The sequence below is a fragment of the Pholcus phalangioides genome, unplaced genomic scaffold (assembly GCF_987345545.1).
Source record: "Pholcus phalangioides strain wild (caught in Gottingen) unplaced genomic scaffold, Ppha-v1.0 ptg000042l_1, whole genome shotgun sequence".
In the NCBI taxonomy this organism is placed as follows: Eukaryota; Metazoa; Arthropoda; class Arachnida; order Araneae; family Pholcidae; genus Pholcus; species Pholcus phalangioides.
In genome coordinates, this window is record NW_028301628.1 from 25,680,465 (window position 1) to 25,703,583 (window position 23,119).

The window sequence follows — 23,119 nt, forward strand, 5'->3', positions numbered from 1 at the left end:
TACACTGAATCATGTTCGCGATATGCGTATTATTATTACGTGAGCTACTTTCTTTAACCATAATATCGGGGATTCGGTTTGAAGAAGTGCCACTCTGGTGCCACGCAGAATATCATCAGCTTGCCATCTCGAAATTCAGAGATGACTGCTTTTCAGTTAGATAAGGATTGCCTCTCCCATTTTAGCGAGAATAATCATCGCGTCAGAGTGTGGAATTCCCTTGGTCAAAGGCATAATATGAACCCGACATGGGCGAAGATGTGGGGGGGGGGCCCAGCAACAAAGATGGAGTCGACTGATCTAATGTATATATGTATATATGAATTGACATGATCATCATCATCATCTTCCCCCCCCCAGCAATAATGACCGTGCACCCCCCCCCCAGACTAAGCCAAGTCTATCTCCGCCTATGGTGGTGGTGGTCATGTGGAACACATACTGCTGTAATAAACGATTTGAAGACATTTTGTTCGTTATTTACGCATCTTTTCTTTGATTTGTGTACTAGGGTGGATCGAAATGTGGATAAAAGAATCGGCTTATAGGATGCAAAAGTTGTCTTTTAAGCACTTTAAGCATATAAATTGAAAGCATTGAAATTGAAAATTTTTTTCAATTTCAATTAATTTCTCCCGGCTCCTCAAGACACTTAAATATTTTCCAAAAATCGATTTTTATGCAAATATTGAATTTTTTAAAAAAAATGAGTTAAATAATCGATTTCACAGGGAAAATACTATAGGTAGAGAATGGAAAATCGTTTATTGCTTATTATTCAATGTATAAAATTATTTAGAATTGTAAACATTGGAAGGAATGGTGAAAATATTCAGGCCGTACCGAAGCAGTTGAAGGATGCATTGCCTAGGGTCTGAGGCGTCGGAAATGTGTGTGCGTGCCCAGAAGACACACGGCTTCATATTGAATGGGATAAAATCAAGAAGCCATATCAAACATTTTAATACCAAAAAGCATTACAATATTTAGAAATATGTAAATCACTTCAAATGAATACAATTAAAAAAGCCATTATATAAGTTCAATTTTTATAAGTTTTATGATTTATTGCTTTGATTTTTAAACTTATACTTCATATATTATTATAAAATTATTATTATTTATAAGTTTGTACTTTAATTCCATATTTATTTATAAACATTTTTCATTAATTTACAATTTTTAATACATTTTCATAAAAGTGTGAATTTTTAACTTTTTGGGGCGCTTGGAACACTGGAAGATATGAATGGATTTCAATAAAAAAAAATTACGCAAACTAATATGCAACTGTATATACCCAACACACAACTTTTCCACCCCACGCCACCACACACACACACACACACACACAAAAGTAGTTGAAAAAAAAAAATTTCTCCTATACTTTTCGATCCACTCTATTGTGTACGTCAACGCCACCTACCGACTATTATTTCCCCCGTCAAGAAAATTATCGTGACCTAGCAATGCTAACCCTGCAAACCGTTTTTTATTTCAGTTATTTTTCCGGTTTTTATGAATTTTTCATTTTTTACGTTTCTAGACTTTTTCCCACCCTGTACAATTGTTTATCCATGAATTCTTGGGGGTGGGAGAGCTAAGCCCTTTTACAAAGTTTAATGGTGGGGGGGGGGGATTGCAAGCTGAGTCTTCAGTTCTGGTGTCTATGCCCAATATGGCGTAGGCGAGACAAACTTCTACCAATGTACTTGCATACACAATCTGCATTGCGATAATCGAATTTATGATTCAAAAATAAAAACAAGTTTAGACCTCAAAAAAGAGACAAACTGAACACTTTTACGAAAATAAGAGGAGAGCTGAACAATATTTTGCAGAAATGTGGAGAGAACGCTCGTGTCCCGTAAAAACAGGATGTATGAACTGCATGTTAAAATTCGTAGTGTGGGACGCGCATCGAAAATACTGTGCCCGAAATTGGTTAAATACATCAATAATTAAGTAGAAGTCACCCGATAGAGGAACGGGTTGACAATATGATCACTCACTCACTCATAAGTTCAATTATACAGTCGCCCAAACATTTGGGGCGAAATATCGGGGAAGAGGGAAACGTCCGAGGGCGAAATGTACTAAGAGCGAAATGCTGAGGGCCACCTTTTCGTAAACCGTAGCTACAATAGATTTCGATCGAGGGAGGGGACTAGATTTCGATGTACCCCTGATCAATCAGACTTTTTCCTGGAGTGCCTCCCAGGGCCGTCTTAACAGCATTACCGGGACAAATTAATGCTCTCTCTGAGGGTTGCCCTTATCTCTGGACTCTAGCCCCGGACCCAAGGAGATGAATCCTGTTTTTTGTACAATAAATCAACTTTAGAGAGGGCCCGTGAAAAAATCCTGGTCTGGAGTAAGCCAACTATCACAGCCTAGGGGCCCCACTCCAGAACGTGCGAGTCATGGTTGTGTGGACCTGATGCTCGATGCCGATTTGTGTGTCTCATCTAGCTTGGCTTGCGTCTTTATTTTCAGTTTCGAATTGAAATAATGGGTTCAGCTCTATGGGTCAGTAAGCCCACCACCTCAAAACCCGGCACCAACTGGCACAGTGACTAGAAAAATACTAGCCCGTGATACCATTGCCACGACGATGTTAAAGTGTAAGTGGCTGAGCAACTGACCTCCAATGATGCGAGAGATATTCGAGAACACAAAGGGTTCTCGACTCAACCAGCCAGGAGATCAAGATACTCGGCACCTCGCTGATCCGCAGAGCTGAGACCTCATCTAACCGGGATGACAACAAACAACAAAGAAAACATCAAACTAAAACACTGGATTATCCCCCAAAGCGGCCTAACCATGTCAATGCCCAAAACCGAACCCTAAGAACTGTTATACTTACTCGAGTCTGAGTTAAGCCTCAAAGAGAGGCCTTTCCTTTAGGGCAAGACGCAAATGCGTCTGACCCGAACGAAATCTGCACCATGAATGAGAACTTCAACAAGTGTTTCAATATTTCCAAAGCGTATTGTTGGAGATCTGTTTGGCGAATATTTGGTCAACAAATAAAGGAGTCGTTGCTTGGCATTGTTGCTGCTTTAATATTATAGCAAGGCTGCCCTTACCAGAAGCTGGGTCCTATACGTGAGAAATAGCGGAATCAAGGCCCTTCTTGAAAGGGGACGATGACATCTTTTCATGATCTCGGATGGACAAGAGGGGGAATTTGACCCACGGGCATCAAAGCATGGGCGGAGATACGGGGGGCCGTGGGGGCATTGCCCCCCCCCCCCAACGTCAAAGGTGGAGTCGACTGATCTAATGTGTATATGTATATATGAATTGACATCGTCATCATCGTGGCTCCCCAGACTTCCAAGTCTATCTCCGCCTATGGAACCCGACTATGCAATTTGAGACATTTTTGCCCTCTGGAATTATTAGTCTACATACCTAGATGGTGTCATTGCGAGTACACATTCACTTCGGAAAAATTTCGTCACAGTGAGCAGAACATCAAATATGCATTCCGCTGCAAATACAGAGCCCACTACAGTCAACTTGCCCAGCCGCTGTGGTCGTCGAGTGGTTATAGTGACGGACTCGCGATGCGAGGATCCGGGTTCGAACCCCCACAGTGGTGGTCGGCTGAAGTTGGTTTTCTGTGATTCTTAACTTCAAGGCGCGAATGCGAGCCGATCTCCTCGTTAAAAAGTCTCGCCACAGAGAGCAACACGCCTACAACGTTACAAATATTCAATCATTACACTTCACTCACAATTTGAAGTATAGATGGCAGCACTGAAATATCATACACAACACTAGCTACACACTCAGACTGTTAGGTGTACACACTCACTTTGTTCGAGACTCTGCCACGAAGCTGGGCTGGAAGAGATCTCGGCAACGGGATAAGTCCGGTGGCAGAGACCCTGACGTTCATTCATTCAGTCAACTTGCCCAGCGAGGTGGAAGAAAAAAAAAATTTTCATACCAAACTTTATGAGCAATTCGTGTGCTCGAAAAGGTGAAAGAACATGGTAGTTTTTTTTTTTTCTTCTTTCTTTTTTTTTTTTTGCCAACAGAAATAATTGATGCGAATAGTTTGTTGATCAGGAAGTCTGTTGTTAGAACCAATAGCTCAAATGATGATGACGCATTTAATGCGTTTTAATACACAGTATTTTACCTTGTCGGGGGCCGAAAAAAATCACCTCGTGGGTCAGCTGTTGGCCACCCCTGCCATATAGAACAGAGAAATATGAAAAAAAACTAGAACATATATATAAAATATAGGAGGATTGAGAAGGCTACTTCGCTCTTCATCGTTTGATAATGGGAGCACTTTACGGGTTAAAAAAACACATGCCGAATTTTATTTTATTAGTTTCATGAGATTTGAGTGATTCCGGTAAATAAGGAGACACCTTATAGAGGAGGTATAAGGGAGTTTATATATCTCTTCTAAGGAAGAACTGGTCTTAAAGATCATCAAGATCTTACTGGCTTGTAACCGCGAGGCGTTTTGAGCACCAAACAGTCTAAATTCCATCCTAACGAACAATGTCCGCTTATCCAACTGCCAAGCCTTGACTTTATGTTCAAAGTACCCCGGAGGCAGATACTAAAGACCCCCTTTACACCCCCCCCCTCCCCCATGATCAGGATCTAAGATGTTTGATTAGTTAATGAATATAATTTTTTCTATCGTTTGGGAAAATTGTAAAAATAAAAACACTAAAATGATTCATGAAATTTTGGAAACCCTAGCAAATGATCTACCAATCTATGGGGGAAATAAAGCCCAACCCAACGAACACTATGGCAGTGTGAACTCGGCCTAAGTTAAACTGGGAGCATTTCCACCTTCCTCTAGAAGTCTAGATCACAGTTTCACAACCTTTTTTGCCCCATCGCCCCCTTCTTCAGAAATTTTTTTCTTCCATCGCCCCCTTCTTCAGAAATTTTTTTCTTCCATCGCCCCCCCCAACGCAATCCAACCCATAGGATCCTATGTTATACCCGTAGCTTCTACCACCCCCCCCCCCCCGGAACATTCCACCGCCCCTCAGGGGCCGTTAACGCCCACGTTGGGAATCATTGCTTCAGATCAATTCGTTTTTCTCTCATAGGATTCTTGCGTACTCCTTGAATTGTGCAGGAGGTGTGCATGTCCCTGGAACGCGTAGGAAGCTTATTTACTCTCCCCCTCCCCCGTATATATTGTGACATAAACTTCCTAATGCTCACTGATCCCTCAAATACCCCCTTCTCCACGGGCATGCTTACCACAGATTGGAAACCACTATTCTAGAGCCCAGCAGTTTGAAATCACGGTGATGTTCTTCTCACGTTGTAACACCTCATACGTTTCCATTCAAATTTGTCGAGTTTTATGTTCAATAGCCTCATTTCACAATCCATATAGAAATAGCAGTTGTATTTTGGAGACCTTCACTGTGCGATGCTTAAATAAAATGAAAATCCGGATATTTTCACTTTAAATTATGGCAAATATGGAAGACATCTGGCAGTACCGGTGGAACACGAAACATGCATAACTATGGTAACACAAATGCAATAGAGCCACGCACGCGCACGACACGTTAAGGCATGCATCAATTCGAGAAATTCCTCAGATTAATGTTTACGAATCGCACGTGTACGGTAAAGTAGCTGTATTTTAAACGATCACACTTAATGCCATGTAGTACCGCTCGCAATACTGTATATCAACAAAACGATGCCTCTCGCCATAATGGCTAAAGGTCATTGCCACCGACGGCTGCTGCTCGTGCATCCGCCTCCATATATGTTGTCGTGCCACGATCCTATTTTCAGAACGTTTTTGATCTCGAATGTAGTTGCATAGTTGACAAGGTAATAAATACAGAATTCGAATTGGTGATTCGACGATTACTATTTTTATTTGCTTTTTTTAAATGTTTTTGTAGCTGTTGTGATGGTTGACATTCTGAAAGAGTCATCGTGGCATCTCGAATAGTGTAGTTTTTTTCTGTTTGTTTGTTTTTTCAGCGCTTTTGAAATGCTGCAACCGTCTCAACACACACAATAGTAAACTAGAAAATAAATATATACGCATATATATATATAAACATTTTATGTGTAGAGGAAATAGCTTCTATTATAACTTTTTTTCTTCTCTCGTAGTTTGCCCACAGCATCGCACGTTTTACTTGCTTGTATTTGCTTAGTGTCCCGCACCGGAATCACATCCTTTTTTACCATAGAGGAAAAAAATTATATACGAATACGTATGTTTCCAGACACATTCGGACATTTTTCGTACGTGATATGACCTTCGAATACGTGGAAGCGGTTCAATATCCCTGTTATGAATCAGTTTAATCCTCATAGGATTTATTGATAAGCCATCAGCTTGAAATACGTAAGTGTTGTTGTTTTGTTTTTTTTTTCGATTTGTACACGCGTTTATATACAACTGGATGATGATAATTGAATAGATTCGTCGTTGTTAGGAGCGTAAATCCGGGTTGGTTATTGAACAGGAAATTAACCTAGACGTTGCATCATTTCGGGGGTGAAAATTCACTGCAAGATAATAAACGAGATTGTCACATAGAGATAATAATCATCATGATCATCACATCACTTTTTACATACTTCAGACATGTCGGGTGATAGATTAGTCCAGTCCTAGTTCCTGCATTAAGAACATAATAAATAGGCATTACGTAATACACATTGCAACAAACAGTGTTTTTTTTTACATTATTTTAATGGTTCGGGTTCACGAAGGCAACAGAAACATCGTATCAAAAGATATTTCACTGTATCCAATTATTATTACCACCACTTATAAAATAATATATTTATCTAAATACTCAAATATTCTGTGAATTATTAATAAATTGATTCTTCAGGTAAAAGAAATATTAAAAAGTATAGTTGTAACTAATATTCATGGATGGAAAATCAAAGATAGATGGCACTAGGAGACGAAACTAATTTATCTTGGAACGCATGATTATCGAAATTGAAACTGTGGGGCCGTTCAAGTATTAAGATTTTTGGCCATTTTTGACCCCCCCCCCCCGCCCCAGTCAGCAAAACTCTGACCCTTGTCAGCGAAATTTCGTCAGATCTGCCCCCCCTCCCTACCTTCTAACGCATATTGGGATCACATACGTACGGGGGGAGGGTGGTCACGAAACCTCTATGCCCCACCCGACGATCTTTTTTCCCCTCCTTTTTTTATGCAAAAAATAAAAAATTCGGAAGGAAATACCTTGATATGTTATTATAATCAATTTCTGTTAAATTCAATGCTGCTTAAAGAATAAGAACTCAAAATTTCTCTTTGAAAAATTCATTGCCCTCGAGTCAAATGTGGCCCACCACCTCAAACCTAATTTTGGAAAAATGAACTATATATAAACTTCAGCACATTTACAGATCGCTTGAGTGTCCCGTGGTACATTTTCAGATTGTTCAAGTGGGCAAAAATTCAAAAAAAACCCTCCCCACTTATCATCAAAAATCAGCAACCCCGAAACCCCCCATCCAATCGATGCTGACGTAATACTTGAATGCCCCTGTCTTGAAACGGACACTTCGTTTCATCCTCATTTATGACAAATGACGTTGGTACTTGGTTTCTTGCTTAAGTTAAATTCACTTCCTGGTATTTGTATATTTTGTTAAAAGTTATTAATTTCCTGTCCTAAGAACTCTTTATCCATTCGATTTCCTTTTAAGTGTGCTCAATACTCTCAAATACGGGGTGATTATAAAAAAACTATCCCGACATATGGGCCCCTAACTATCATACCATTCACAGAAACTGAATGAAATTTTGGCATAAGGTATTTTGAGGTATGCGCTCAAGAATGATATGGAAAACAACAGTGTCACTCTAACAGTTACGGTTCCAGTGAGAAAATATCAAATGGCAACACCAAGTTTTTTGTATTGGAATGCGATCTCCATACTGAAAAACACTAAATAGCGTTGGAATGGTACCTGTAGCACGAAAATCCCTAAAAAAACTAGGCAAGGAAAAATTAAAAAGGACTTTGCCGTGCACCAGAGCATTAATGTTCGTTTCATTCGTCACACCGTTTCTTCGGCTGAGATCCCAGCCTGATTAGTCCTCCACAAGGTCATGTGAAAAATTTGTGAAACACAATAAAATGCTTTATTTTATGCTGCTTCTCTGTCCTTATTGGTTGTCCTCACTTTTAGCATATCTACCGCCGGTGATTTTCATGCTACAGTTGCCGTTCGAACACTATTTAGGGTTTTTCACAATGGAGATCACATTCCAATACAAAAAACTTGGTGTTGCCATTTGATATTTTCGAAATTTTCTCACTGTAACCGTAACTGTTAGACTGACACTGTTGTTTTCCATATCATTCTTGAGCGCATACCTCAAAATACCTTATGCCAAAATTTCATTCAGTTTCTGTGAATAGTATGATAGTTAGGGGCCCATATGTCGGGATAGTTTTTTTTATAATCACCCTGTATTATAAAAATAATAGATTTGTAGTATTGTATATAATATCTGAAAAAAAAGATTCTAAAGGAAGAAAAGACATAAAATCAAAAAGTGTTGTCTATAGTGGACAATAGTTGTCTGTAGTGAAACCGAAATTAACTTATATTGAAATTATCAAAGTTAAAGCAGATGTTAATGTGTGTAGTCAAATACGCATCATAACGTCATAGCTTACATGGCATAATTATTTATATTAGATCTTCTTGTAGTCCCTTGCTTTAGTTTAAATATTCCCAGAACACATATCCCGAAAATTTGGTTCCTTTGAAGTAACTTTTCAATAACTGAAACATATTCTCACTCACTGTGCAATAAAAATCAATATTTTACTGATTCAAGTTCACGAGAACAAAATATGTATATATTAACCGATGTTTGGCAGCAACAAAGTTCATCACAATTGAGCTCAACTTTAATAAATTTTATCGAATAATAATGAACGTAAATTTCCCCAAAAGAAAAGATAAACGTACGTGTATTGCTAAAATATGCATCATTTCAGAAATTAGTGTATTAAGTTAACTTAACAGCAAATGACGCTAGGGGAAGATATTTTTAGGCACGTGTAAAAATCGAAAATGAAGCTGTTGGAGATGTTTAGATGCCCTGCCACGAAGCTTGACACGTTTGGTTAGTTTACAAAAATAACTTGAAGGGAAAACACCTTGAGCAATTGTCTGAACCGATTGAAGACTTCAATGGCGTGTTTCATTCGAGTATCTATCAATGCTCCCAAACCATAAGTATTCTTTGTAAGTACGGAATTGGGCAAGCATCGAGTACTCTCTCGGAAACTTCAGTGAGCACCGCTGTGATCGCGAACAATGGGATTTGTGCCAAAGAGGGGAAAAGAGGAACGTACACTTGCGTCAGTTTCTATGTGAGGTGAAAAATATATATTTGATGATTGTTAAAACATGAATAGTTACGATTAAGAAAAGACAATTTACAAGCATGATTGTCCACTACAGTGATGGTAACTAGTGGGAAAAATTGACCAAAATTTGCCCGCACAGGAAATTTCTTAGCATTTGCGGAAAATTTTGAGAGTTCATCAAACAAAATATTTTTTTGAAAAAAATCAATAAAAGCAGTGCAATACTTTTTTCTAGTGTGAATGCTTTACTACGTATTTTTTCCTGATATATGGCTGTATATTTTTCGAAATGTAAAATAGGAAAAAAACTTACCCAGAAGGGAAATTTTCGGGAAAATTTTTCTCGACGGGATTACCATCGCAAGTCCACCACCTTAGGTATCTTGGCTGGAATTTATGACAGACCTCTATGGCCGGGATTACACTATAAAAGTTTGATAAAATTTCTTTTATAAAACTTTAAAACCAGTAATCGTACGGGTTACATTCGCACAAATGCAACCGATAGTCTTATTGGCTAAGGTGAGTGCCAAAGTCAAATCTACTGCACTAATCTTTTTTCCCCCTTGTATTTCTAACATGCATACAAGGAAACCTGTTCTTTTTTTTTTTCAATCGCTGATACTTCAAATAAGGATCATTCCGATTTGTTGCTAAAAGCCTGAACGTGAAGGGGTTGATATAATAATCAGTCATCCAGCACTAACCACTGCTTTACGAAAAGGAGGGTTTTCGAGGGTTCACCCCCCTTTCCCCCTCGAGATTGTAATTTTTTCAGTAAAAAAAACGAAAAGGAAAAAAAGATGAACCACCCCTTCCCTAATATGGGAAACAAATCGTGGTTGAGCAATGACAATTTTTTCCGTGAAATCCGCTATAACTGACATCACCCATTAGCGGATAACTCCCATCAACGGACACGTTCGAATAGGGTGAATAGTTTGAACCCCCATAGATTACGGTTTGAAATCATTGAAATCACTGAAAAATCCCCAATGGTGGGAAATGGCGCTTCATTTCCCACCATTGGGGATTTTTAAGTAATTTCAGTTATAATTGGCAATTCTGCTCATCTTTGGCATCATTTTCAACGCCAATTGGTGATTCCATGAATTTAAGATGAATTTAATCAAAGTTTTCTCAAAAAATATATGGTCAGTATTTATCAACCACAAGAATTAAGGGATGCAGTCACTAGCGTCATCTCTAGAGAATTTACGGCTATTTGAAATCAGTTCAGTTATAGGAGAATGGATAAAAATACTTTTTACTGTTACCAAACAATTGGTCAAGGTCGTCCATCCCGATAATTTGGTTTGAAAATGACCCTCACATGTAGATGGGCGGTACGTTTCAAGTTTCCCTTTGCTCTTTACATTAAATGATTACAAGTAAAAGTTGTTTTGTATATTTAATTGTATATATTTGATTACTTAAAATTGTTTATTTTCCATAAAATATTTTCTATCGAGGTTTGAACAGGTGCCAGGCAAATTTGATTAATCCATATATTATGTCTTTTAAAGTCTGGGCTACCATTTTGTGTGTTGATTAGATTCTGTACATTGTGCGTAACTTACATAAATATTTTTTCAGTAAAGCATTGTATGTAAACATTTTGAGTTTACACTATTCACATAATTATTCTCTTCGCAATAGCATCAATGGATCACCCGAGAGGAAACGGCATACAAATTGCTTCAGCTTGTAATTGGAATGAATAGTCCGAGTGAATCATGAGATTAATTCAAGACGCCTGTGTCCCAATGGTAAGCTTGAAACCTTCCTCTTGTAAAATATTCAGGATTGTTTCGTTGTTTCTATTCTATTGCTGTTTCACAGACTACTACTATGTAAGCGTACATGCACTTCACACACATTACACTGTAGAATTTCTAACGAATCGGTACATGCTGGAATGTGTGTTATGGGTAACATATTCATGCTCTCAGAGTTGGCTGAAAATGGAGTTCCAGAAGGCTCGGGTGCCTGCCCCCTCTTTCCAGTGCCCCCAGTTCTTGATCTTTATGATTTTGGGCTCCAGGCCGTTAGGCCAGTTCTCTGTATCTGTTACTTGTCTCCGAGCGAACCTGCAGCTCCCTCACCCTGAGGTAAGCCCAGGAGGGGCCCATGAGCCCAAACACTGGCCAGAGGCACCCTCAGTCACCCCCACCCCCCCAGGACGCTTTATTTACGTGAAGAAATATATATTTCAGTTGTATTTTGTACATTGGTCTGTTGAAATACATTGGCACTTGCGGGACGTGACAATTGACTCTATGGGCTCAGCTTTCACATTTGTTTTGGATGCATTCTTTCCGAAACAAGGAAAAAGATACGGAGGGGGAACCTTTAATTTTTTTTCACTTCTCATCCTCTACCACAATCGCATTATCTCGTGACCTTGAAAAGTAGTTCTACCACCTTGAAGTACAAAGTCCTGTACTGTTAGTGGTATAACCCACAGGCTATCAGAGTCCCTGAATGAATATTCCAAATTTTCCAATTTCTGTGAGTTTTTTCTCATGCGGGTTATATACTGAAAATAACGGTAATTTCGCGGCTACTAACCTGCATTCAAAGACAGCATTTTTCACCCTTTCAACTCCATTTGGCACCCATCTTATAGTGCACTCAATATCACCGCACGGTCCGCCTCTGCATTGGTTGGGGAGGGATATGCTCTTAACAAGTCAAAGAAGGAGTTTGTACTAGGAGCATGCTCATTTTACATAACTTCTGTGAGATACTATCATATATAAATATCCTACCTTTCCAAAACATGTTGTTGGGGAATGAAATGTTTGCACCCTTGTCTTGTTTTTCGCACACACTCTCTCTCTTGTGCATTGCTGGGATGGTACATTACTCCCTCACATATTGCTGGGATGTTGCTTAACATTACATCACCAACAGAACTATCAATTATGTGTGATAAATGAGTTGCACTCAGGGCCACAACTAGATGCTTGGTCACCCAGGGCAAGCACACATTTTGACGCCCCCTTCTAATGTTGAAAGAAAGACTTCAGAATAAAATTTGCGTCTCCCCCCCCCCCACCTCCTAGTTGCACTACAATTCAAACCATTACAAGGAGTGAAATCAGTTCAAAGAATAGAAGGGGCGCGGTAGCCCGGTCGATAAGATGCTCGCCTAAAGTACCAAAGGATGTTTAGAGGTGTCGCGAGTTCGATACCCAGTTCGTCCTTGTCAGAAAACTTTCCTGACACAGGGGTACAACAAAAAACGGCGACTTGACCGCAGCAAAAATTGCTACCGCAGGGAGTCCCCCATCGAGGGGTTGGTGCGCTAACCCCTCGACGAGTATAAAAAACAAGCCTGCCGTTCGGAATCGGCAATAAATTGTAGGTCCCGGTCTAATTAGCCCTCGTGTGCAGAAAATGACCGTGGTGCGACAAAAATGATCAAATGATTCAAAGAATAGATAGATAGATATTGGGCAGACATATTCAAACTTTGTAACCTTGAAAGAAGCCCAAAGTTCAAAATTTTGCCAATTTTGGTGAAGGCTTTTTTATCTTTAGCACATGGTAACGAAGACAGTGAAAGATAGTTCAGAGTGTTATCAAAAGTCTGTTTGAGCAGTGAAAAATCTGTCCATCAAATGCTTTAATGAAATAAGACGCACAAAATCTTATGTTCAAGGGCACGAAAAATTTGAAAAAAATTGTCATTGAGATGCTGAACTTCTGAAAGCGACTCATGATTCATATAGAAAGGCTTCAAACTGAGAAAACAGCAGGATAAAAAAAACATTTTTAATCTGTTAACATTCTATATTATGTTAAGAAATTGTTTAAGTAAATAAGGTAGGTCATTTATATTTTTCTCGTTTTTTGCATTTTGCTTTTAAATTTAATCATTTCTTTAAATTCTGTGAGAAGCTAATCTTTTTTCACAGAAACCCTTATTATATTCTGCCCCCAAATTTTTTTTTTTTTTTTTTTGCTATATCGGAAGAAATACGATTTGGTGTTAAAGCAGCAGAAATTCTTGCTGGATAGGTTTTTAGTATACATTGTGTTTAATTTGAAAAGAGTAGTAATATTTATTCGTCATTTCAGTAATGTGTGCTTTAGTAGTGACAGATAAGATACTTCAGAAAAAATTTTAATGGACTTTAATGTGTGAAGGAAATTTATTTGGAATTATTCGTTCCACCCATTTTTGGCAAAACTTTTGGCATTTCACAGAAGAAATTACTCCTTATATTGCAGATATAGTTAGTTTTTAGTTCTGCTCCGAAAATGAAATTTGCTGCTCTAAAATGGATGATGGGCACTTGAACCCCTGAAGGTGCAAAACGTTTTGTGACTTTCTGAAGGGTATCTGAAGCGGTGGTTCTCAACCTTTGGAAGCCTGCAGCCTGGCTGATTTCTTTTATGTGAGCGGAAGACCTGGTTATATGCACGCCTAATGGGGTATAAATGGGTAAAAAATGAATCGTTAACCTTCCCAGTGGTTGAGAAACACTGATCTAAAGTTTATGCCACCTGAAATGTCATGTTTCTGACTGATACAAAGACCAATAGACAGCTGATGAGCCATTATGCTTGGAAAGAAAAGTTTTTAACCAGTGTGTGCTACTATAGCACTGACTTATAAAGCTGAAACATGGACACTCAGAAACAAGACAATGCAAAGGCTACAGACAACACAAAGGAGCATGGAATGATGTATATTAGGCATCACAAGAAGAAACAGAAAACAAATCACTTTGATAAGAAGCCACACAAAGGTATATGATATATCATGAAAAGAATTAAATATTTAAAATAGAAATATTGGCAAGACATATTGCAAGAAGACGAGACAACAGATGGACCACAGGTATCCTGGATTTGGTACCCCCCCCCCATGGTGTTGGATGTCTTCGAAGTTGCCCCCACGCAAGATGGATCTACAAGATCAGAAAAGTGACTGGAATCAACTGGATGGCTAAAGCATCAGAGTAAAATGGAAAAATTTAGAGGAGAACTTCATCCAGCAGTGGATTGAAAATGGTTGATTATAATTATAAGACAGCTGTAAAAAATGTAGTAAACCAATCAGAGTATTGGTGCTTAAAATTTTCTATATGTTGTCGCTAAATATATATGAGTAAGGATGACAACTAATTTTCTGATTTCATTATTTAATATAGGAAAAATTTAATGAATATAAGAAAAATTGAAAAAATATATATATTATCTAAGTTAGGGTTGTTTTTTTTTTTTTAGCAGAAACCATGCTTTGCTCCTAGGAAACTTGGCTGGCGCCTGAGCATTTTTTTATATTTGTCAAGCCATGGTATAAACACATCATGCCTGAATCTTCAGTGTTGAATATGTTTTGCACTATTATTGTTGATTTCTTGACTTCTAATTTTTCCTTTTTTTCTCTCTTTTAATTCCTTATGCGAGCAGGTAATATCTCAAACTTGACTTGATCGCACTACTACGAAGTTGCAATGTCTTACAGCAGGGGTGCATAACCTCCTGCCTGCAAAAAAATGCTTGTAAAAAATATACATGTCGGTCCATTCAGTTCCATAATTACACCGGTTTGTAGCCATCTCTCACATCTGGTTCACAGACCGAAAAGTTGTTGTGCACCCTGGCCAGACTGTTCGTTCCATGTTTAAGGTAACTCAGTTAACGGTAACAGTCTTTTGTCATTGAATAAGATCGCAAAGCTGAAGCTGTGAGAATAAGCTGGAAGGCACGTCTATTCATGTAGCTTCTTATTGAATTTCTACTTTCCAAAAGCACTGTCATGCTGCTGATTTAATGCACATGTAACATCGTAGGTTGCAAAACACCACATGGTTTCTGCAAAATATGCTGTGTATGAATTTTATTTTTTTTACAGCCTTTGTCACCTTTCATTACATCGCAGGTAACACATTCATTGATGTTTTTTTGTTACAATCAGGATAACAAATACACTAATACACTTCTTCTATACTTAGTATAGAAGATGTCACTCTCCGCAAACGAAGGTTTTGACAGCTGGCTGATGTGAAGATAAATCCAGGAAAAAAATTTCAGGAATTTCCTTTCCTGGATTTAACTTTGCATTAGCCAGCTGTCGAAACCTTTGCATTAATAGCGGAGAGTGACATCATCTTTGGATAAGTCATAATCTGGTGGCAATGTCGGCAATATGAGCTTTGGCCTGAGTTATGTCTGGCCGTGTCCATGTACAGTCCCGTTCAGCGCACGCAATCTATAAGGAGAGAAGATTCGTGGCCTTTGTAGCATAGTGATCTAGCAATTTAACTGCCCACAAGGGCAGTTAAATTTTCTTCACTGGATTTATCTTTGCATCACCAGCGGTCAAAATCTTCGTGATACCTAGTAACTCTTCTCTCTAGTAACTTTAATTTATTTTACTAATTTATTTTTTCTCCCTGTAGGGATCATATTCTAGAAATGTCTTGTCCGCCATATTCTATGGACTCTGCTCAACGTCTATGGCATTTGTAAACAAGGCAGTTGTTTCATCGTATGGTTTCAATTTCCCATTTTTCATCATGAGCTGTCAAATGGCACTGTCTATCATAACCATGGAAGTTTGTCGAAATTTTCAATACAGCAAGATAACAAAGTTCAGCATGTCTCAATGTAAGACTATTGTTACTTTTTTTTTCTTCATGCACTAAATAGTGAATTAGAATTCGCTAAAGTCTAATAATGGTAATAAGAACTCTAATGCACGGCCCGCATTTGAGTCTTAAAAATAGTTTCTTCGTCGTTATTCAGTAAATTCATATCTCTTAAAGGCTTTCATTTAATCATTATTACAGAGAATGTTTCCTAGTATTCTTTTTGATTCAATTTAATGACTAAGCTATATATCTGCTCATTTTTAGGTCTTTCACTCTTCTGGGCTTCACTATTTTCAGCAGCGCATTCAGTCACATCATTGCACGCACTCAGTGGGATGTCCATTCCGATGTACGCAATTATAAAGAGATGCACCCCGCTTGTTACGTTGGTTCTGTCTACTGTATTTCTCAGGAAGCATATGCCGAGCATAGATGTGGTGTTTGCAGTATTGTTCATTACTGTCGGCTGTGTTCTCGCAGGTAGTTATCAGGGCTATATTTGCATTGTGTACTTTATTTCCATTATGCATGACATTAAAAACCTTTTTATTTTTTTTTAAACAAACTTATTAAATGGTATAAAATTATTTGTGTAATATGAAATGATATTGGTTTTTCAATAGTATCTACTATTTACTAGAGTTTACCAGGAACGTTCTTTTCATTTTCAATTGTCAGAAACGAGAAAAGTATACAACAAATGTTGCACAGGTTGATTCTCAAAGTATTTGACGTCCAACTGCCAGTTAAAATTCTAGGATCTTGAACATCAAATGTGTGTGTGCTGTGAGTCTTCCCAATTTGCAAAGGCTTTGAAACTAAGGTTGTTTTACTCAGAATAAAGAATCAGCTGCTACTATTGACATTAACTTGCTAATATAAAAGTGGTATATGTGACTGATTAGTTTGCAGCTGTTGGACAATGAAAGTTTTTCTAGGGGTACATTATAACATTTGAGTATCTGCTCAACATTTTTCCAACAACAGCGGTTAGCATCATTAGTTTATATTATCTTATTATCATCATTATCTCTTGATGATGCTAATCGCTGGTGTTCGAGAAATCTGTAGTCAAAACTCAAATTCACAATTGACTCTTTCTTTTCTTTCTTTCAAACCGATCACAACTCAGGTCTATTGCCCATGTGTATCTAGTGTTGTCTGATTTTTCAGTACTGCCATCTGTATTTCAGAAGTGAAGTGTAATGATTGAATATTTGTGCCATTTTTAGGCCTTTTGCTCTCTGTGGCGAGACTTGTAATGAGATCAGCTTGCATTCACGCCTCAAAGTTGAAAACCAAAGAAGACCAAACAATTCCCGCCAACCACTCTTGTGGTGCCGGTGAGGTTGGATCCCTGTACCCTGCGATGGGAGTCCATCACTAGACCATCACTGTGGTGTAATGGACTCTGGGGGCCCAAGAAAGTCTTATTCATCAGTTATATGATCAAAAAAGACATAAAACTGGAAGGTTCTACAATTCTGACAAATTTTTGTTTCTTTTTTAATTTAAAATTTTTACACATCGTTCCTGGATTCTCAAAACATTCTATGGCTCTCCATTGAGCATCTTTTTCTGAAATTTGCATACGTTTTTTCTTATCTTCAAAAATTTGTACATGTTCTATACCTGAGCTTCCCAAAAACATTGTTTTTCCATTGAGCTCCCCTAAATGTGCACAAATTTTTTTCTTTCCTGGTTTACACAAAATCTGCGCATGCCCTTCCTGAGCTCCCAAAGCCTTCTTCACCTAAAGCTTTTAGTCTTTTATAATGAATTTTTCCCTCTAACTGTTAGCTTTCATATTGATATACTTATACTGTATTAAAGATAGATGATTTCCAACTGTAGCGATTCAATGAATCAGCCATGTCTTATGTTGCATATGTTTAAACATTTTCCAGCGTCTCTTGTTAATGTCTTTAAAACCCCCTAAAAGTTCAACTTTAAGTGCTGCCCTCTGATGAAAGCCCTCAAAGTTCATACTCACCATTTCTAACTCAAAACTTACACCATCCTTTAAGTCAGGGCTTAACTCTCTGAGGTCAAAAGAAAGAATTCTACAGTGATGTCTATCTTGCTACTATTTCCGAGGCAATGCAGATGCCTGTAAGCATCATGGAATCGTTGGTGACACTGTTGTGGTGTATAACCTCTAACACGTCCAATTTTATCCAGTTCTGCCACTTCTGTTTTGAGAACATCTTTCAAAGCATCTAAGACCGCTTTCTCTCACAATAGTTCCTGTGGTGTTGCAATTTTGTTTATTTAATAGGAAAATGAAGTCCCTTTACTTTGAAGCAGTGTGTGCAACTATTTTGCGGTATAAAACAGTGTTCTTCAACCTTTTGACACCTGTGGATGAGCAGAAATGAGAAAAAATTTACAGACTAGCAGGGAAAGTAATAAATTCAATTTGCAAACTGCAAAAGATAAAGAGATAGGAATAATTTATGGGCCGTCAAAAAAAATGTATAGATCCACACATAATAATTATGGGACCCACAAAAGAGGTAAATAAAAGGGCGCAATAATTTTCAGACGAGCAAAAGATAAATATGAAAAACGATTTGCCTACAGAACTGCATAAAATAAATAAATACGGGAAAAAAAATTGTTTACCGACAGTAAATATATGAATGGGGGGAAAATAACTAAGTGGACTGGCAAAAGATAAGTAGTAGGAATAATTTGCAGACCGGCTGACAGAACAAACTGCCACTGTAGTGGTCAACTGGTCATAGTGACGAACTTGGGTCATGAGGAACCAGGATTCTAAACCCACCGGCGCTGCAGTAGTGGTTTTCTGGTGAAGTTGGTTTTCTGTGTTTCCCAGCTTTGAGGCACAAATTCAAACCGACCTCCCCATTGAATAGTTTCGCAACAGGCCTACAACAGCACATATCTTCAATCATTGCACTTCACTCACAGTTCAAGAAATAGATGGCAGCACTATAACAAGCATTACAAAAAAAGGAACTTCACGGCAGGTTCACATGTATGTACATACACATTTCAACATGTACCAATTTGTTAGAAGTTTTGCAGAGAATTATGGTGTATGTGTGGTTAATATCGAAGTGCATCTGTGGTTAATATCAAGGTGCATGTGTGATTTAATAGTAGTGGCTAGAACAAATTTTAGAAGTATTTTATTTCTTCACTCCGAAATTATATGGGACAGCTACATACATTGAGTGAAACTTTTCGCATGGACCAAAAGAAAGTTCCTACGGACTAGTGGATGAAAAACACTTGTATAAACAACATTGTCTTGCTTTACAGCAGTGTGGCCACTATGAAAAGAGGGGGGAAACACTTGTATTCATAAAATAAGAATTGTTATATCAACTTTTTTTTTTTCAAAACAATATCGGATAAAAAAATTATATTTATTTCTAGGGATGGGAGATCTTCAATTCCATGCTGTGGCTTATGCATATGGTGCCGTGAGTGTTCTTGTTCAAGGACTGTATCTGACGTTCATTCAGAGGTGTGCAGAAAGCATGTCAGCACTACAGATACTGTATATAAACAGCTATAACATATTTCCAGTTTTCTCAATTTTATGTCTAGTCTACGAGTCGAGGGAACTTATTGAGTTCCAGGGCATTGGTGGTACGTATGAACGGCATGATAATCATCATATCACTGTCTAATTATAATTTGTTGTGTATAGGCTTATTACTGCAAAAATTACTTAATACATATTATCATACTGCATTCACTAGAATATAATGTGTCCCTAATTCCAATATGCATTTCATTTCTTACTGGTCAAATATAGTCAGGCATTTGCAGAACTCTTATACCCGATGTTGGTATTTGTTATTGATTCTAACACCCATTTAAATAGACTATCAATTTTTATGGAGAGAATTGTGTGATACACTTAAGTAAACACTGTTTGTTGCTAATGCCAGCAATTTTAAACTTGGAAGATACAATCAAAGGTTTCACTTTAAACATGCAGTCAAGCAATAATTCCAGCTTCGAGATGCAAATGCGAGTTGGTCTCCCATTTATAAAGAGAGTCAAAGAGCAGGCAGACCTACAACACAATACTGACATAACATGAAAATTCAAGCATTTTTATCTTTACTTCAGAAAATGGAAGACAGATGTCAGCACAAACACAAAACAAACGCAACTCTGTAACATAAATATGTTAGGGGCCACACATTCATTCAGAACACACATTCCAGCATATGTCGATTCGTTAGAAATCGAAGAGAAATGTGTACAAGGTGCATGTGTGTGTGCAGTTAAGTAGTCAATTTTTATATCCCCCTAGGGGAACATAGCAGGAGCCACGATTGGTCTGGTGGAGGTTAAGTAGTAGTAGTAAAGCAATTATTGAATCCAGACCTGCCAACTTTCCGGATTTAGCCTGCAATGCTAGATTGTGCAAATTTTACAGGATTTCCGATTATGAATTCATATTGCTTTATGGTTCCAATTGCTGCCAAATATGAAAAAAAAAATTTAAAAATGAAGAAAAGAGAAAAATTAAGTTTGCTGTTTTACACTGTTTCTTTTCTATTCTTTTCTATCAAAAGCAACCTTTTCCCCCTTCCCCATTTATATAAAAAAGATGTAAATAAACATTGAAGTTTGTAATTTACACATTTTGCACTGTGCTTTTGAAAGTGGTCTTAAAAGAGCATCATTCTTAAAAAATCTTACATGCCTTCATATAATTTGCTGTGCATTGTCGACGAGAGTTGACAGATTGTACTGTAAGACTCCAAAAAAATGTTATTTATATTAGAACAGAAAAGAATTATCTGGTTGCTAGTGCACTCCCCCATCCTACTTTTTGGTCCTGCTTTTTCCTACTTTTTCTAACTTTTTTGAGTGGGAGCCCTGCTAATTTGGACAAGTGGAAAACACCTCCAGAGTAATGAATCCTCAGAATGACTGCTATCTCCTTCTCTTAGCCAGATCAGTTTTTAATTATTACTGCTCTTTTAAAAATATTTCAGAATTTAATTTAATGAAGCAGGGATATTCTTCAACAGTGAGGAATTCAAGAAAAAGAGAAGCATGTGACTTCAGCTTCTGAAAGTTTCGGTTAGATTTAGAAGAAAAAAACTATGGTTCTGGTTACATAGCTAAAGGTTTTATTTTTGACAGATCAGGACACTTTTGGATACATTTTCTGCGGGGTTAAAAAAATTTGGAGGAAAAAAAATTCAGGCACCATCCCCTGATTTCTCAGAATTTTCATTATCCAAATTCATTTATTTTACCACAAACAATTTTCTTGCTGCAGTTCTGCATTCAACTCAAGGTGCAGGTACAATTATGTAAAAGTGGGTGTGTTTGTGTGTGAACAATTATTCCCTTGTTGTATGGTAAATTTTATTAATCAAATACATAGTTTAACGTGCACCAAAAATGTATATTTAGACATAATGTAAGATGTACACATAAACGATGTACATACATGTTTAAATTAGATATTTTGAGGTTGGGGAGGGGGGGGGGAATAGGAAATTCAATTCAAAATAGGAAATAAACACTGGTTTTTACAACCTTGGCTACAGGGAGTCTGTGGTGCCTTGACCTTCACTAATGTAGACCCACTGTATCAAAAGTTAAACACTGCTGTGCAGTACAAATATATATACTTTCAAAGTAACAAAACAAACGTAGAACTTTGAATTTTACTTTATATGATGACCATGAAAGCCTTTGTTTCATCGGATAAGTTGTTACAAAAATTATTAAAACTTATGTTACTGTTTATTGATAAATGATTACACAAATGTGAAAAGGCAATATTGTAATTCATTATTGCTTTTATCTTAGGCCGGACAGTCAAGAGTCTACTGTATAAGGCCGATTAGAAAGTGCTAGATAATTTTTCAATCAGCCAGGTACATTGCAAAATAATCAGTCTACGATAGATATGCATGTTTATTTATGCTTGAATTTGTCTAAAGGGGCTTAAATGAACTTGGTCTCTTGACCTTTCACCTTGATAAGATGTCCCTGGATATAACAATACCTATGAGTTTATTAGCTCTTGAAAAAAAAATTGAAAAAAAATCATCGACAGAAACAGCATGAAAGCCGAATAATATGAGGACAAATAATTGTTCCACCCCCATCAAAATGGGATGTATGACTTTTACTCTACAATAACCTATATCCCCCTCCCCTGAATCCTTTCCATTATGAGGGGTTTATGATAACCACAAGTTATGTAGTAAATTTGAATGCTTCTCATAAAATGTTGTCAAGTTCCATCTAAAATGCATAAAATCATTATTGTAATTATTGAATTTTTTTCCAGACTTGGGTTTCATTGTATGTTTCATGATGCAAGTTTGTGTAGGATTGCTTCTGAACTTCTCGCTTTTCCTGTGCACGGCTGAAAACTCCGCTCTAACGACAAGCATAGTTGGTGTCATGAAGAGCATCCTACAGACAATAATCGGTGCTTTCACTTTTGGTGGAATCATTTTCAATGGCCTCAATTTGCTCGGAATAGCTATGAACACTTTCGGAGGGGTTCTGTATACGTATGTCAAGTATAAGAAGCATGTCTCATCTACTGAAATGATTATGTCATCTTCTCCTGCAAAAGCTGTTTAGTGGGGAGAGATAATATGTGATAGGCCTATTCTATATTTAAAATAAGCGACATGTGATATAGATATAATATTACAATGCATCTGGTTTGTGCAATGCAAAAGCAATTTTTGTAGTTTTACAATATGATTTTCTGTTAATTTATATCTTATAAAAAAAAATTCTAATTTTGTTTGTGATTTTTTTTCTAATGTTTGTATCAAACTAAATTTCCAAACAAAACTTTTTCAAGGATGAAATACAGGGTGCTCAAAAAGTCTGTATAAATTTTAAAAATTCATAAAAACTGGAAAAATAACAAATAAAAAACGATTTGCAGGGTTAGCATTGCTAGGTCACAGGAATTTTTTTGAGACAGTAAAAAAAAAAAAAACCTCAAAAACAGCTGATAGATAGCACTGATGTACACAAGTCAAAGTTGCTTCTATATGAAATTGTAGAAGAATCACAGAGTGTCTTATGGATATTTGAGCAGACACTGTTACTTGTATAGAGAAGTTACTGAGTCTTGTGGAT

The 23,119-nt window shown here is 37.4% G+C and overlaps 1 protein-coding gene across 3 annotated transcripts; it reads left to right on the forward strand.

Annotated features, from left to right (window-relative positions):
* Positions 1 to 6,138: 6,138 nt before the first annotated feature.
* Positions 6,139 to 22,772, forward strand: LOC149064693 (uncharacterized). 3 transcript variants are annotated; one of them, XM_089255216.1, is made up of 6 exons: positions 6,139 to 6,376; positions 11,049 to 11,158; positions 15,809 to 16,016; positions 16,265 to 16,480; positions 19,406 to 19,621; positions 22,305 to 22,772. In XM_089255216.1, the coding sequence occupies exons 2-6, from the start codon at positions 11,126 to 11,128 to the stop codon at positions 22,604 to 22,606; spliced, it is 975 nt and encodes a 324-aa protein (XP_089111342.1). In that variant the 5' UTR covers positions 6,139 to 6,376; positions 11,049 to 11,125; the 3' UTR covers positions 22,607 to 22,772. The 3 variants fall into 3 exon arrangements, with proteins under 3 accessions (XP_089111342.1, XP_089111341.1, XP_089111343.1); XM_089255215.1 differs by lacking the exon at positions 6,139 to 6,376 and adding an exon at positions 10,635 to 10,735; XM_089255217.1 differs by lacking the exon at positions 6,139 to 6,376 and adding an exon at positions 10,708 to 10,780 and having other exon boundaries at positions 22,305 to 22,762.
* Positions 22,773 to 23,119: the final 347 nt, after the last annotated feature.